The 16,264-nt window shown below is 40.6% G+C and overlaps 4 protein-coding genes across 10 annotated transcripts in view; all 4 read left to right on the forward strand.

Moving 5' to 3' along the window:
- LOC125750555 (protocadherin alpha-C2-like) overlaps positions 1 to 16,264 on the forward strand; it is a 186,409-nt gene that overhangs the window by 91,760 nt on the left and 78,385 nt on the right. The gene's annotated exons all lie outside the window — the stretch shown is intronic.
- Positions 1 to 16,264, forward strand: part of LOC125750551 (protocadherin alpha-C2-like) — a 138,026-nt gene that overhangs the window by 23,678 nt on the left and 98,084 nt on the right. The window contains exon 1 of one of the 7 annotated variants that reach the window (XM_049028554.1): positions 1,560 to 4,074. The exons of the other annotated variants lie outside the window; for them this stretch is intronic. Within the exon in view, the coding sequence (XP_048884511.1) occupies positions 1,687 to 4,074 (2,388 nt within the window). The 5' untranslated portion in view covers positions 1,560 to 1,686. Of the gene's footprint in view, positions 1 to 1,559; positions 4,075 to 16,264 lie in introns of those variants that run through there. 7 annotated transcript variants of the gene reach the window in all.
- On the forward strand, positions 7,382 to 9,790 carry LOC125750557 (protocadherin alpha-3-like). Its single transcript, XM_049028620.1, has one exon. The coding sequence runs from the start codon at positions 7,394 to 7,396 to the stop codon at positions 9,788 to 9,790; it is 2,397 nt and encodes a 798-aa protein (XP_048884577.1). The 5' UTR covers positions 7,382 to 7,393.
- LOC125750781 (protocadherin alpha-4-like) lies at positions 11,451 to 13,880 on the forward strand. Its single transcript, XM_049029027.1, has one exon. It carries the CDS (start codon positions 11,451 to 11,453, stop codon positions 13,878 to 13,880), a length of 2,430 nt encoding a protein of 809 aa, XP_048884984.1.

Genomic DNA, 16,264 nt, shown 5'->3' on the forward strand with positions numbered 1-16,264 from the left:
CACCCATTCTGTGTATTTATTGTCACCACCAGCTCACTTACTAAATTAACTGAATTAGTTTGAAAAAGTGAATGGCGTAGGGCGGTGCAGTGGTTAGCACTGTTACCTCATACCTCTGGGACCCAGGTTCGAGTCTCCGCCTGGGTCACATGTGTGCGGAGTTTGCATGTTCTCCATGTTTCCTCCGGGTACTCCGGTTTTTCCCCCACAGTCCAAAGACATGCTGAGGCTAATTGGACTTGCTGACTTGCCCGTAGCTGGCCCCCGGTTTCGCGGTTTGGAAAATGGATGGTTGGTAAATGGCGTACTGATTCGCCATACGATATGATACCATGTGATACTCGCTGGTGGCTGAGACACATCGGTGTATTGGATGGTTGATGGTGAGGTTTGGGGAATGGCTCCACTGGCACTCTTTGACAAACATAATATCATAGTTTTACACCAACATGAAGATCATTCAAGTGTCATTTTCTTTGACAGCCTAATACTTTTGAACAGTACTGCATTATAGTGCTATTAAGCCTGACGTGGTAGATCAGCTGCCACCATTACCAAGATTTATTGCCCCTGTGTTTTCCCTCTTTTACAGCCAACCCGAGTGCGTTTATAACCAAGGTTTATGTGCTTTGTTCCTGATATAATTTTTATACAGATACGGAATTTATTGTTTTATTTATTGACCTCATTTTGGGCTATAACATTTCGCATGAAATACTTTGATGTCATATTTAGGTATCTATAACAAGGGGGCAGATTTTCGAACATGTCCGTATCAATATTTTAAGAGGACCTCGTGTGATTATGTGTTCGTGAGTGTGTCTGTTTTGGTGGTGAGTTCAGGCCTGATTTGGTCCCTAAATATTGAGACCAAACCTGCTCTCTTAATATATAATGTAAAGTTCTCTGCGTGTCCGTTTCTGTCAGGTTGTATTTTTTACTACACTTTACCGTGTCTGATGTAATGATGTAATGGATGTAATGGATGTAATGGAAATGTTGCCATGATATCAACAACGTTTCTTACATTTAGCATGCACATAAAATGTATTTGGCTTCCCTTTATTTCATTTAACGGTTGGTAGAGCACAGGACATTTCAGTATTGCGAAACATCTCGAGCGGTTTCAGTTACTTAAATTTAACAATCGTGGCAATGATATATGTCTTGCTATTTTATATACGGGACTAAAGCCATATAGGTAACCGTTTACTTGGGGCGCAAATAATAACTCAGTTACTACTAAAGTACAAATTATGAACAAATGATACACAAATATAGTTGCTGTTTGAGATAAAAGTTGCATCACGGTTCATTAATGATGAACAAATACGAGATCGGTATTTAACTTGTGTTATTCATGACTTGTTCCTTCAGTAGTCACGCAAACTAAAAATAATGGCGAAACAATAAGAATCACTTTGTCCAGATTTGGCCACACGGTGTCTCTGCTGACCGCCTCAAAAAGGTGCACGTTTCCTGTTGTCGAAATCCTGCAAGCTCCTCCTCATTTCCATGGGCGAGCTGGTAATGTGAGGCTTTGTTAGAGAATCGGTGGACGCGAATCTGCAGGGGAAGGCAGAAGGTTAAATATAGGAATGAACTATATTTTTTCCTTTTTCACTACTCGGTGTGGATTATAAATATTACAGATGATCTCTGTGTTGATACCGTCCTAAGGGAACAATGATTATTGTCGACAGGGAAAAGTCGGTTAGAATAATTCGTTTGATTCTGTGCCTGCTGTGTGTCGTGGAAGATGCTACTGGACATCAGCTAACATATTCGGTTTCGGAAGAGGTAGAACCTGGAACCACCGTGGGGAATCTCGCCAAAAACCTAAATATCAACATTCAGGAGCTTCAGTCCCGTATGTTTCAAATTGTCACCGGCTCCAAGACAAAGTATTTTGAGGTAAATTTAGACACTGGTCTTTTATACGTTAACGACAGAATAGACCGCGAAGTCATTTGCCCAGGTACCAACAAATGCATTGTAAATATGGAGGCTATCATTCATAATCCTTTGAAAGTTTATCGTGTTGAAATAAATATTTTAGATATTAATGATAATTCACCGTCATTTCGAGCTGAATCGCAATCAATAAATATTGCAGAGAGCACCTTACCAGGGGTTAGATTTTCTTTACGTGGGGCGTACGATCCCGATGTTGGGAAGAACGCGATTAAAACGTACAAGCTGAGTCCGAATGAGCATTTCTCACTAACGTCGCAATCTGTTGGAGAGCAGAGTGAATCTATTGAATTGGTGCTACAGAAAGCTTTAGACCGAGAGAAACAATCTGAGATGCAACTACTTCTAACTGCTATTGATGGTGGATCTCCGCCGAGATCTGGTACATCGGAAATTGTTATTAAAGTCTTAGATAATAATGATAACACGCCAGTGTTTAGCAACTCATTATATAAAGCTCAAGTATTGGAAAACATTCCTACTGGAACCTCTGTAATCACATTAAATGCAACCGACTTGGATTATGGGACAAACAGCGAACTAGTGTACTCCTTTAGTAAAGATGAGGCGAAGCAAATTTTAGATATTTTCCATATTCACCCAGAGACTGGCATTATTACAGTTCAAGGAAACATTGATTATGAGCAGAATAATGCGTTTGAAATCCGCGTAGAAGTGCGTGACAAAGGCCAGCCTCCGATGGCGACACACTGTAAAGTGCTTGTTGAGGTGCTGGATCTTAACGACAATTCTCCGGAAATTAAAGTCACACCGCTTTTAAACACAGCTCCAGAAAATGCGAAAGTGGGTACCGCAATAGCTCTTGTAGAGGTCCATGATAAAGATGGTGGCCAGAATGGCGCTGTGAATAGTAAAATATCTGGAGAGGTACCATTTAAATTACAATCAAACTATAAGAATTACTATTCTTTAGAAGTGGACAGACTGTTGGACAGAGAGAGTGCTTCTCAGTACAACGTCACCATCATAGCTACGGATGAGGGGAGCCCGCCTCTGTCCAGCACCAGCGTTTTTGCGATACTGGTCTCTGACGTAAATGACAACGCGCCGCAATTTTCCCAGCCAGAGTTTAATATTCATGTAAAGGAAAACAGCCCATTTGGAGCTCTTTTACAAACGGTGACGGCGTTCGATGCTGATGCAAATGAAAACGCACAAATTACATATTCTTTAATGGACGGTAACAGCAAAGGAGCCCCTGTCTCCACTATGATAAACATAAACTCTCTTACTGGTAGTATATACAGCTTGCAGGCTTTTAACTATGAGGAAGTGAAGACTTTCCAGTTTCGAGTCCTGGCAACAGACTCTGGTGTCCCTCCACTAAGCAGTACGACGACTATTAACGTTTTTATCCTGGATGTGAATGACAACAGCCCTGGGATTCTTCCACCCTATTCTGACCAGGGCTCCGTTCACACGGAAAGCATTCCCTACGCTGCGGAAGCGGGTTACTTTGTTGCCAAGATCAGGGCTGTGGATGCCGACTCTGGATATAATGCTCTGATTTCTTTTCACATTGCAGAACCAAAAGGATCCAATCTATTCAGAATTGGTACCAGTACCGGAGAGATAAGAACTAAAAGGCGAATGAGTGACAATGATTTGCGGACCCATCCGTTGGTCATTTTGGTTTCTGATAGCGGAGATCCTTCTCTTTCGTCCACAGTGTCTGTTGACGTTGTTGTCGTTGAAAATAATGGGGATATAAAGACTCAGTTTAAAGAAAGACCGTTTAAAGAAGATCAGTTTTCCAGTTTACACTTATACCTGCTCATCGCTATTGTGTCAGTTTCTGTGATATTTTTACTCAGCATCTTCAGCCTAATAGCACTGAAGTGTCACAGGACAGACGACTCTTTCGGCAGATACAGCACCCCAGCGATCACCGCACACCCCGACGGAAGCTGGTCTTACTCTAAATCCACTCAGCAGTATGACGTGTGTTTTAGTTCAGATACACTGAAGAGTGATGTAGTAGTTTTCCCAGCGGGTTGTCCTCCCCTAGATGCAGATTTAATCAGCATTACCGAAGTCGACAATTTCAAACAAAATCAGACGTTACCCAAAAGTGAAAAGGTAAGCATACAATTTTTGTTTGTTTATTAATACATCAAAGTGGCCTGTATTCGTCCACGATGTGTATGTATATGTAATAATTGCATGGAACGAACAATACATCTATCTATCTATCTATCTATCTATCTATCTATCTATCTATCTATCTATCTATCTATCTATCTATCTATCTATCTATCTATCTATCTATCTATCTATCTATCATCTTTACTTCTGAATAGTTTAAGGTGATCATTAGTTGTTGCTGAACTATAATCAGTTACACTGCTGAGGCTTCTAGTGAGCAAGTTTTTCATCCATCCATCCATCCATTTTCCAAACCGCTTATCCTACTGGGTCACAGGGGGTCCGGAGTCTATCCCGGAAGCAATGGGCACGAGGCAGGGAACAACCCAGGATGGGGGGCCAGCCCATCGCAGGGCACACTCACACACCATTCACTCACACATGCACACCTATGGGCAATTTAGCAACTCCAATTAGCCTCAGCATGTTTTTGCCCTAGGGGAGGAAACCGGAGTACCCGGAGGAAAGCAAGTTTTTCGGATTCAAGAATTTCCTTTGTAATATTATTCCTGTTGTAAATTAGGAAACCGCACTTTTTAAAGATGTCATCTATTCCAATTGAATTTATTGTTGTTTGTCTGCCACCAGTAGGCTACCCAGAGTTATTGTCTCTGTGTTCTTTTTCTTTTACTGTCAGCCTGATTATACTTTTTTAAGCACTTGTTTAACTATTTTCTTCACATATCATAATTTTATAAACATTGTGAAATTATTATCGATCACATTTATATTTATATTATATACGCATATATATTTACACTTCAGGCCAAAAGGTTGGGACCACCTTCCGATTAAAAAAAAATTATACACTGCCTTTTCAAACTTTTACTACAGGAAAGTATTATAAATACTTGAAACAAATGTAATTAACTGGTTTTGAAGTGAAATGTAACAATTTATTTTGCATTGTAAGCAAGGGTGTTGCTTAAGATCTTGGGCTTTGGGTTTTACTGCCCCTGTCACTCAGAGGCCCTTGGAATCTTTCTAACTCCCTCCCTTTTGTCCATCCATAAGACCTGTTCCCAGTCCTGAATACTCCAGTGTTTGTGTTGTTTAGCCTATAACAGTCTCTTTTTCTTGTTAACACTGCAAAGTAAATGTTTTCTGGCAGCAACTCAACCATGCAGTCCAGCTGCTCTCAGTCTTTGCTTGACTGTATTAAGAGATACTGGTTTCCCTCTGTTCACATTAATCGCAGCCCGCAGACCATTACAATCATCTTCCAGTTTCTTTTGCACATCACGACTAAGTGTTGATCTTCAGCCTTTGATTGTTACCTTCCCTGCCCCGACCATCTCTGGTCACTGCTGCTTCCTGTCAACCTTTTCCTCTGTAAATAGTAGGTCACTTCATGCTTAGAAACATTTAACATTCTGGTTATTTGACAATGAAAGTACCCTTCTTCACTCAAAATTTTGAGTTGAGCCCTCATTTCAGTTATTAGCTGTGCCTTTCTAGTCATTATATGCATAAAAATAACAAAAAAAAAAATTCTGAATTATCATTTGTGATACAGTACAACATAAGACTGAAACAAGGAGAAGACAGTCGAGTAAACCTCTTACAACCTGATCTGGGGGAAACAAGACAAGGCTATTAAGTTTATTAAGACACAATCAAGAGAGGCCAAGAGAAACTCAAGTTCTGACATTAGTAAATAGAATTCCAACACAAAGTGAATGTCATTGCACTAAAGGCGGACCTAATTTGTCTTCTTCAAAACCAATAGTTTCAGCTTTTCTGGCTAAATGATGTGTTACTCCAAGCTATAAAATACTAGAAACCAGTCAGCTACATTTGTTGTAAGTATTTCTAATATTGTCTAGGAATAAAAGTTGTGTTAAAACATCTGAGGGAGGGCTCAAAGTTCAACAAAGTTCTAGCCTATAGTGTGGGTGTGTGTATGTGTGTGTGTGTGTGTGTGTGTGTGTGTGTGTATGTGTGTATATATATATATACACAGCGTACAGATGCTCCTCTACTTACGAATGAGATACGTTTCGAATGGCTGTTCGTAACTTGAAATGTTCGTAAGTTGTCATTCAACATCATTTTTAGGGTATACACAAGTACACATACAGGTAACTAGGATGCTGGGAGTATGTGCACTACGGGGCTGCACGGCGGGAGTAGCGACCAGAAGTCATACTAGGTGGAACTGGCGTGCAGAAAAAAATATTGATGTTATGGACAGGAAATGGGAGCCCAATGAACATAATTTGGACTTATAGTCCTCTTCATTCGTATATCTGAAAATTCATAAGTTCAAAAGTCTGTACTGTAAGTAGAGGAGCGTCTGTGTGTGTGTGTGTATATATATATATATATATATATATATATATATATATATATATATATATATATATATATATATATATATATATATATATATATATATAATCTCCATCCATCCATCGATTTTCCAAACCGCTTATCCTACTGGGTCGCGGGGGGTCCGGAGCCTATCCTGGAAGCAATGGGCACACTCACACACCACTCACTCACACATGCACACCTATCCTAGAGATCTGCAGCAACAGTGCTAACCATATACACACACACACACACACACACACACACATATGAATGAATTCATGTATGTATATTGTCTGGTGTGTGAACATTTCGGTCTCTTCTGTCTTTTTCTAACACTATGCTGTATTTGCCAAATGAATTTGAATATCAGCGTGTTCTCCTATAATAAGCATGAAAGTTAAACATATTCTGCATTTTTGCCAACTGTGTAACTGACAGGATGATATAGAATTTATGCCAAATCAGTTTTATAAAATATCTTGCATTGATTCAGTCCTTTTACAGTTGTGGCAGCGCTATGTCTTCTGCTTCTTACTATATAGGAAACTAAGTCACGTGAAAACTACATAAGTATTTTTGGAATCTACATATAATATTATTAATATCATTCATAGTAATTATTAGTAATTTAAGATGCTGGAATTCATGGGTTGTAAAAATGGCCTACTTTCCAGGCGGTAAGAGTTAGTTTGCACAGATACGACCACACGGTGTCTCTGCTGACCGACTCAAAAAGATTCCGCGTCAAGCCCCTCCTCATAAAGCTATGGCTAAGCTAGTTATGCGAGGCTTTGTTAGAGAAAGACTGGACGTGAAACTGCGGAGAAGAGAAGGTGAAACCTAATTGAGATCAATGGATGTTTTTCCTTTTAAACTGATCTGTACGGATTACAAATATTGCAAGTAATTTCTTTGTTCATCCTATGTCAACGGAACAATGCTTTTTGTCGCGAGAAAAAAGACGGTTAATGTAATTCGTCTGATGCTGCTTCTGTTGGGTTTCATGGAGGATGTCACTGGACAGCTAACATATTCGGTTTCGGAAGAGGTAGAACCAGGAACCACTGTGGGTAATATCGCCAAAAACCTAAACATCAACATTCAGGAGCTTCAGTCACGTGTGTTTCAAGTAGTCTCCGGTTCCAAGACAAAGTATTTTGAGGTAAATTTAGACACCGGGCTATTATATGTTAATGAGAGAATAGACAGAGAAGTCATTTGTCCAAGTACCACCAAATGTGTAGTTAATATGGAAGCTATCATTCATAATCCTTTGAAGGTTTATCGTGTTGAAATAAATATTTTAGATATTAATGATAATTCGCCATCATTTAAATCTGAATCGCAATCAATAAATATTGCAGAGAGCACCTTACCAGGGGTTAGATTTCCTTTACGTGGCGCTCACGATCCGGATGTCGGGAAAAACGCAATTAAAACGTACAAACTGAGCCCCAGTGAGCATTTCTCACTAACGTTACACTCCAGGAGTGAACAGAGTGTATCTGCTGAGTTGGTGTTGCAGAAGCCTCTGGACCGAGAGAAACAATCTGTGATTCAGCTGCTTTTAACTGCTGTTGACGGTGGGACTCCGCCGAAGTCTGGCTCATCGGAAATTATAATTAATATTCTGGATATTAATGATAATACTCCAGCATTTAGCAGCTCATTGTATAAAGCCCGTATTTACGAAAATGTTCCAATTGGAACTTCTCTAATTACACTGAATGCAACCGATTTGGATGACGGGATAAACAGTGAAATTGTGTACCTGTTTAGTGAAGATGAGCAGGATCTAATTTTCGATATTTTCCGTATAGACCCCACAAGTGGTACTATTACAGTTAAAGGGAATATTGATTATGAGTTGAATACCGCCTTTGAAATCCGTGCAGAAGCGCATGACAAAGGCCAGCCTCCGATGGCCGCGCACTCTAAAGTGCTTGTTGAAGTAATTGATGTTAACGACAATTCTCCGGAAATTTTAGTGAAACCACTTTTAAACACAGTTCAAGAAAATGCAAAAGTGGGTACCGCAATAGCACTTGTGGAAATTCTTGATAAAGATGGTGGTCAGAACGGCGTTGTGAATTGTAAAATATCTGGTGAAGAATCGTTTAAATTACATACAAACTATAAGAATTATTATTCTTTAGAAGTGAACGGACCTCTGGACAGAGAGAGCGCTTCTCAGTACAACGTCACCATCATAGCTACGGATGAGGGGAGCCCGCCTCTGTCCAGCACCAGCGTTTTTGCGATACTGGTCTCTGACGTAAATGACAACGCGCCGCAATTTTCCCAGCCAGAGTTTAATATTCATGTAGATGAAAACAGCCCAGTTGGAGCTCTTTTACAAACGGTGACGGCGTTCGATGCTGATGCAAATGAAAACGCACAAGTTACATATTCTTTAATGGACGGTAACAGCAAAGGAGCCCCTGTCTCCACCATGATAAACATAAACTCTCTTACTGGAAGTATATATAGCTTGCAGGCTTTTAACTATGAAGATATTAAAAATTTCCAGTTTCGAGTTCTTGCGACGGACTCTGGTGTCCCTCCACTAAGCAGTACAACGACTATTAACGTTTTTATCCTGGATGTGAATGACAACAGCCCTGGGATTCTTCCACCCTATTCTGACCAGGGCTCCGTTCACACGGAAAGCATTCCCTACGCTGCGGAAGCTGGTTACTTTGTTGCCAAGATCAGGGCTGTGGATGCCGACTCTGGATATAATGCTCTGATTTCTTTTCACATTGCAGAACCAAAAGGATCCAATCTATTTAGAATTGGAACCAGTACCGGAGAGATAAGAACTAAAAGGCGAATGAGTGACAATGATTTGCGGACCCATCCGTTGGTCATTTTGGTTTCTGATAGCGGAGATCCTTCTCTTTCGTCCACAGTGTCTGTTGACGTTGTTGTTGTTGAAAATAATGGGGATTTAAAGACTAAGTTTAAAGAAAGACCGCTGAAAGAAGATCAGTTTTCGAGTTTACACTTATACCTGCTCATCGCCATTGTGTCAGTTTCTGTGATATTTTTACTCAGCATCTTCAGTCTAATAGCATTGAAGTGTCACAGGACAGACGACTCTTTCGGCAGATACAGCACCCCAGCGATCACCGCCCACCCCGACGGAAGCTGGTCTTACTCTAAATCCACTCAGCAGTATGACGTGTGTTTTAGTTCAGATACACTGAAGAGTGATGTAGTAGTTTTCCCAGCAGGTTGTCCGCCTCTAGATGCAGATTTAATCAGCATTAACGAACTCGACAATTTCAAACAAAATCAAACGTTACCCAAAAGTGAAAAGGTAAGAATATAATTTATTCCTATATGCTGTGTGTATATTTTTGTTTTCCATATTGAAGTACTGTTTTTCAATTCTTGAAATAGAATCAGTTGGAAACTGTGTAGCAGGTGGCAACTGGTTATGACGTGACACACGTTTTCATTCGGTCTGTGTCATGGCCTGTCGGTAAGGGGGTATAGGCTCTGTTCGTAATCGGAAAGTTTACAGTTTGAATCTCGCGTTTGGCAGAGTAATGCTGCTGTTGGGTCCTTGATTAAGGCCCTTAACCCCCGTTGCTTCAGCATTGGTGGACACTGGCTGAGCTTTTGCTGTAACCCCAAGCTTTTTCTTATCTGTTTATGTCATTTATGGGCTTATTTTATTGGCCAATAATGTGTCACCCTCGTGGCAATTTCTGTGTAGTTTGCTTACGGATTAATATATATATATATATATATATATATATATATATATATATATATATATATATATATATATATTATATATATATATATATATATATATATATATTTATATATATATATTTATATATATATATATATATATATATATATATACATAGTTCATGTAATTTACAAATCTTAACATTTTTAATTCATTCAGGCAGTTTTTTAAACCTTACATTGGCTCTGTGTTTGTAGTTGCTGGTTACTGTCTTTTATTTAAGCATATGTATTTGCTGCTTATTTTGTCCTAACTAGCTGGTTAGCAGTATTAAGTTCGCTTGTTCCTTCATTCCCCTTTTTGTGTCTTATTTTGATTTTATTACTTGATACTGCAATTTCACGGCATTGTTTGAAACAAAGGAGGAACATAGGTTTCGGTTTTACATGGATTGTCATGTAATACAGCCCTGGTATTGAGACAGTGTGAGGTGTGGCATTGCTTCAGTGAGCTGCAGTAGATGAACGTCAGAAGTTTTTTTCACTTGAGCCCAGTGTATCCTTATTTTGTCATCTAAAACAAAATTCTGTGTCCAGCAGTGACTGGCCAGATCACCATCATATGTAATATATTTTATGGCGAACTGTTTATGTGCTTCACCACCATTTATCAACCCCCCCAGCATATCATGGTGTAGGGTGTTTTTCTTTTTTATAATCGCATTGCGCTGTATTCTTCCCTCTTTCAGTGGCAGGGTTACATGTGAATATGTGTAAGGGCATGAGGCTTATATAATCATCGTTTTGTGACTGCTGATTCTAGTGGCTGACATTAATGACGATTGTCCAGAATCCGTGACGCAGTTAACGAGAATGCAAAATTTGGTGCTGCAGTCCTTGTGTGGTGGTAATAAAGGCGTTGTGAATTGTAAAATTTCTGAAGTATTTTTTTTAATTACATATATACATCCACCGATTACCGGGGTCACTACGATGCAGCGTGTGGTATAAGGGATTATATGTTCATCTTCGTATGAGTGCTCTTTCTAGACGTTTCCACAAGATGTCCCTGATGACCGACTAAGAGAGATCGTCGCGAATTAGAACAGAGCTCCTCCCAACTCCCTCTTTCGGAGGGACAGACATTATTACGCGTAGCTTTGGCACATAAAGATAAGACGCGGAATTGTGGTTTTGTATTTTCTGTTCGAATGATTATAATTATGTATAATTTACTACACAATTCGTTGATTTAAAAGACAGGAATGTAAAGGATTTATGTTGATCCCATGGCAGACTGGATAATGGATTTTGTCGGCAAGAATATTTTTATTTCGGCGCTGAATCTAATACTCCTTTTATTATGTTTCTTTCACGTTGTGTCTGGACAATTTTCATATTCTGTCTTCGAGGAAGTAGAACCAGGAACTTCTGTTGGAAATATCGCCAAAAGCTTGAATATCAACGTGCAGGATCTGCGTTCACGTATGTTTCGGATTGTTAGCAATTCCAAGAAAATATACTTCGAGGTAAATTTAGATACTGGCGTTTTGTATGTTAATGACAGAATAGATAGAGATGTGATCTGTTCAAATGCCCCGAAGTGCACGCTTAACGTAGAAGCTATTATTAATAATCCTGTAAATATTTACCGCATCGAAATCAATGTTTTGGATATAAATGATAATTCTCCGATTTTTAGGTTTCAATCTCAAACAGTGAATATTACAGAGAACACGTTACCTGGGGTAAGATTTCCATTACTTGGGGCTTATGATGCTGACTCAGGGAAAAACGCGGTTAAAACATATAAGCTTAGTCCCAATGATAACTTCTCTCTAGCGGTACATCAGGGAGGAGAATATAGTGTGTCCGCTGACTTGGTACTACAGAAAGCCCTGGATAGAGAAAAACAATCCACAATTGTGCTTGTATTAACAGCGATAGACGGTGGGACTCCGCCAAAATCCAGCACATCGAACATTATCGTTAACATTCTTGATATTAATGATAACATTCCAGCATTTACCCGCCCATTGTATAAAGCTCGTGTTTTTGAGAATGCACCACCGGGAACGCCTGTAATCACTCTGAATGCGACCGACGCGGATGAAGGGTCAAACGGTGATCTTGTGTACTCATTCAGTAAACACGAGCACGACCAGACTTTAGATATTTTTTATATTGACCCTCATAGTGGAACTATTACAGTTAATGGCATTATTGATTTTGAGATTGACAGTGATTTTGAAATGCGTGTGCAAGTAAATGACAAAGGCCAGCCTCCGATGGCCGCGCACTGCAAACTGCTCGTTGAGGTGCTGGATGTTAACGACAATTTCCCCGAAATAAGGGTGACACCACTTTTAGATCCTGTCAAAGAAAATGCGAGGGTGGGCACCGTTGTAGCTCTCGTGGAAGTCACTGATAAAGACGGTGGCCAAAATGGAATCGTGGACTGTTACATCTCTAATGATATTCCATTTAAATTACAAATGAATTATAATAACTACTTTTCTTTAGTAGTCGATGGACCTTTGGATAGAGAGAGTTCATCACAGTACAATTTTACTATCGCAGCTACTGATGAGGGAAGCCCACCTCTTTCCAGTACCAGCTTTATTACTGTGCACATTTCTGACATAAATGACAATCCACCATGTTTTTCTCATTTAGAATATAGTCTTTACTTAAAGGAGAACAGTCCAGCTGGAGCTCTTATACAAACTGTCACAGCAAGTGATTTGGATGCAGATGAAAATGCGCATGTTACATATTCACTATTGGACGGTACCAGCAAACGAGTCCCAGTATCCACCATGGTAAACATCAACTCTGTTACTGGAAGTATATACAGCTTGCAGTCATTTAACTATGAAGAAACAAAAACTTTCCAGTTCATGGTTCAGGCCACAGACTCTGGTGTCCCTCCATTAAGCAGTAATGTTACTGTCAATGTTTTCATCCTGGATGAGAATGACAACAGTCCTCAGATTCTCCCACCTTATTCGGACCAGGGCTCCGTAAATACAGAGAACATTCCCTACTCTGCTGAAGCGGGATACTTTGTGGCCAAGATCAGGGCTGTGGACGCTGACTCCGGTTATAATGCTCTGCTGTCCTATCACATCTCCGAACCCAAAGGAACCAATCTCTTCAGAATCGGAACCAGTACAGGGGAGATTAGGACTAAGAGGAGAATGAGTGACAATGACTTGCAGACCCATCCATTGGTCATTTTAGTTTCTGATAACGGAGATCCTTCTCTTTCATCTACGGTGTCTATTGATGTTATTGTTACTGAAAACAATGAGAAAATCCAAACTCATTTTAAAGATCGGCCAATGAAAGAGGATCACTTTTCCAGTTCACACCTGTATCTGCTCATCGCCATTGTGTCAGTGTCTGTGATATTTTTACTCAGCCTCATAACTTTAATAGCATTTAAGTGTCACAGGACGGGTGACACTTTCAGCAGGTACACTGCTGCAGATATCACCACACACCCTGACGGGAGCTGGTCTTACTCCAAAACTTCTCATCAGTATGACGTTTGTTTTAGTTCGGATACGCTGAAGAGTGATGTAGTAGTTTTTCCTGTGCCAAATGCACCAACAGACACTGATCTTATCAGTATTAATGGGTCTGACAGCATCAGAAGGAATCAGACGCTGCCTAAAAGTGAGAAGGTAAGAATGTCATTGTTACAGTTTTGTTAACTGCAAATAGATTGGATCTGTTTACAAACTAATTTTTAGCTTGTCTCCAGTATAACATTGTAAATCAAATTTATATGCAGTGTTTCAATTTTGCAAAATATTTTTAAGCTCAGCTACGCATCACTGTTTATTTATCTTATTCCAATAATTCTAATTACTTGTGAATTAAAATTGCTTTTATAATACTATTACAAAGGGAGCTGCTAGTGATTTTGAACCCCATGAAAGAATATTGTATTGGACTCCCAAACTAGATCAATCTAAGTATGTTTCAGATTTTTTTAGGGTCCTTGTCACTCAGGGCTGTTGGAATCATCCTAAGCCCCCCCCATTGCAGCTCCCCTGACTGTTACTCTATCATTTTGAGTAAAAACAGTATATCATTTGGGATTGATGAAGATCTGAATGCTTCGAAGAACATAATGTTGTTATTTTTTGTTGTAGGATTAAACATGTAATAACTGTGGTGGAGAACAGTTATTACAGTTATTATCAGTAAGCCCTCTGTTTATTGTCAATTAAAGCACAAAGTGTGGGAAAGTGCTGGGTCAGGCAGTAGTGTGGGGGGCTTTAGGTCAGTCCAGTGCAGCCATGTGAGATTTCAGGGGTCAGCACGCTGAGATCGGCTGTTTCAGACCAGTTGAGCCTGAGGCTAAACCTTCTCATTCTTTGAGTTTGCCCATCAGCACCGAGTCTGTCTGCCGTGTCTCTGTTACCCCCAAGTGCGGCCAGCATTTAATCTGACTTTTCTGTGTCCCCGGAGTGGGTAGGGCTGACAGATGACCCCTCCCCCCATGGCAACCCTGGCCGTACTTATGTTATTTTAGTATTTTTATAAATACACTGCTCAAAAAAATTAAGGAACACTTTTAAATCAGAGTATAGAATCAAGTCTATTACACTTCTGGGATATTGATCTGGTCAGTTAAGTAGTGGAGGGGGGTTGTTTCAGCTGCTTGTGAGTTTATGAAATTATCAACTGGTGAACTAGAGGGGCAACAATGAGACGACCCCCAAAACAGGAATGGTTTAACAGGTGGAGGCCACTGGCATTTTTCCCTCCTCATCTTTTCTGATGGTTTTTTTCACTAGTTTTGCATTTGGAGACGGTCAGTGTCACTACTGGTAGCATAAGGTGATACCTGGACCCTACAGAGGTTGCACAGGTAGTCCAGCTCCTCCAGGATGGTGCATCAATACATGCCATTGCCAGAAGGTTTGCTGTGTCTCCCAGCACAGTCTGAAGGACATGGAGGAGATTCCAGGAGACAGGCAGATACTCAAGGAGAGCTGGACAGGGTCGTAGAAGGTCCTTAAGCCATCAGCAGGACCGGTATCTGCTCGTTTGTGCAAGGAGAAACAGGATGAACACTGCTGGAGCCCTACAAAATGACCTCTAGCAGGCCACTGGTGTAAATGTTTCTGATTGTTTGGTCAGAGACAGACTCCATGAGGGTGGCTTGAGGGCCTAACATCCTCTAGTGGGACCTGTGCTCACTGCCCAGCACCATGGAGCTCGATTGGCATTTGCCATAGAATACCAGAATTTGCAGGTCTGCCACTGGCACCCTGTGCTTTTCACAGATGAGAGCAGGTTCACCCTGAGCACATGTGACAGACGTGAAAGGGTCTGGAGAAGCCATGGAGAACGTTATGCTGCCTGCAGCATTGTTCAGCATGACCGGTTTGGTGGTGGGTCAGTGATGGTCTGGGGAGGCATATCCATGGAGGGACGCACAGTCCTCTACAGGCTAGACAACGGCACCTTGACAGCCATTAGGTATCAGGATGAAATCCTTGAACCCATTGTCAGACCCTATGCTGGTGCAGTGGGTCCTGGGTTCCTCCTGGTGCACGACAATGCCCGGCCTCATGTGGCAAGAGCATGTAGGCAGTTCCTGGAGGATGAAGGAATTGATACCATTGACTGCCCCCCACGCTCGCCTGACCTAAATCCAATATAACACCTCTGGGACATTATGTTTCGTCCATCCGATGCCACCAGGTTGCACCTCAGACTGTCCAGAAGCTCAGTGATACCCTGGTTCAGATCTGAGGGGAGATCCCCCAGGACAACATCCGTGGTCTCATTAAGACCATGCCCCGACATTGTCAAGCATACAGTACAACCACGTGGGGGCCATACAAACTACCGAGTGTGTTACTGTAATGAAATTTCGCCAAAATGGACTAGCCTGCTGCTTTGATTTTCGGGGTGTCTTGGAATTCAGCCCTCTGTAGATTGATAATTTAATTTCCATCAAACGATGTGGCATCCTTTCATTCCTAACACATTACCCAGTCTACATCAGTATAGATATTCAGCATGATTTTTTCCCCATTGATATCTGATATGTTTTCAAAGTGTTCCTTTAATTTTTTTG

Source organism: Brienomyrus brachyistius, chromosome 10 (assembly GCF_023856365.1).
Source record: "Brienomyrus brachyistius isolate T26 chromosome 10, BBRACH_0.4, whole genome shotgun sequence".
Lineage (NCBI taxonomy): Eukaryota > Metazoa > Chordata > Actinopteri > Osteoglossiformes > Mormyridae > Brienomyrus > Brienomyrus brachyistius.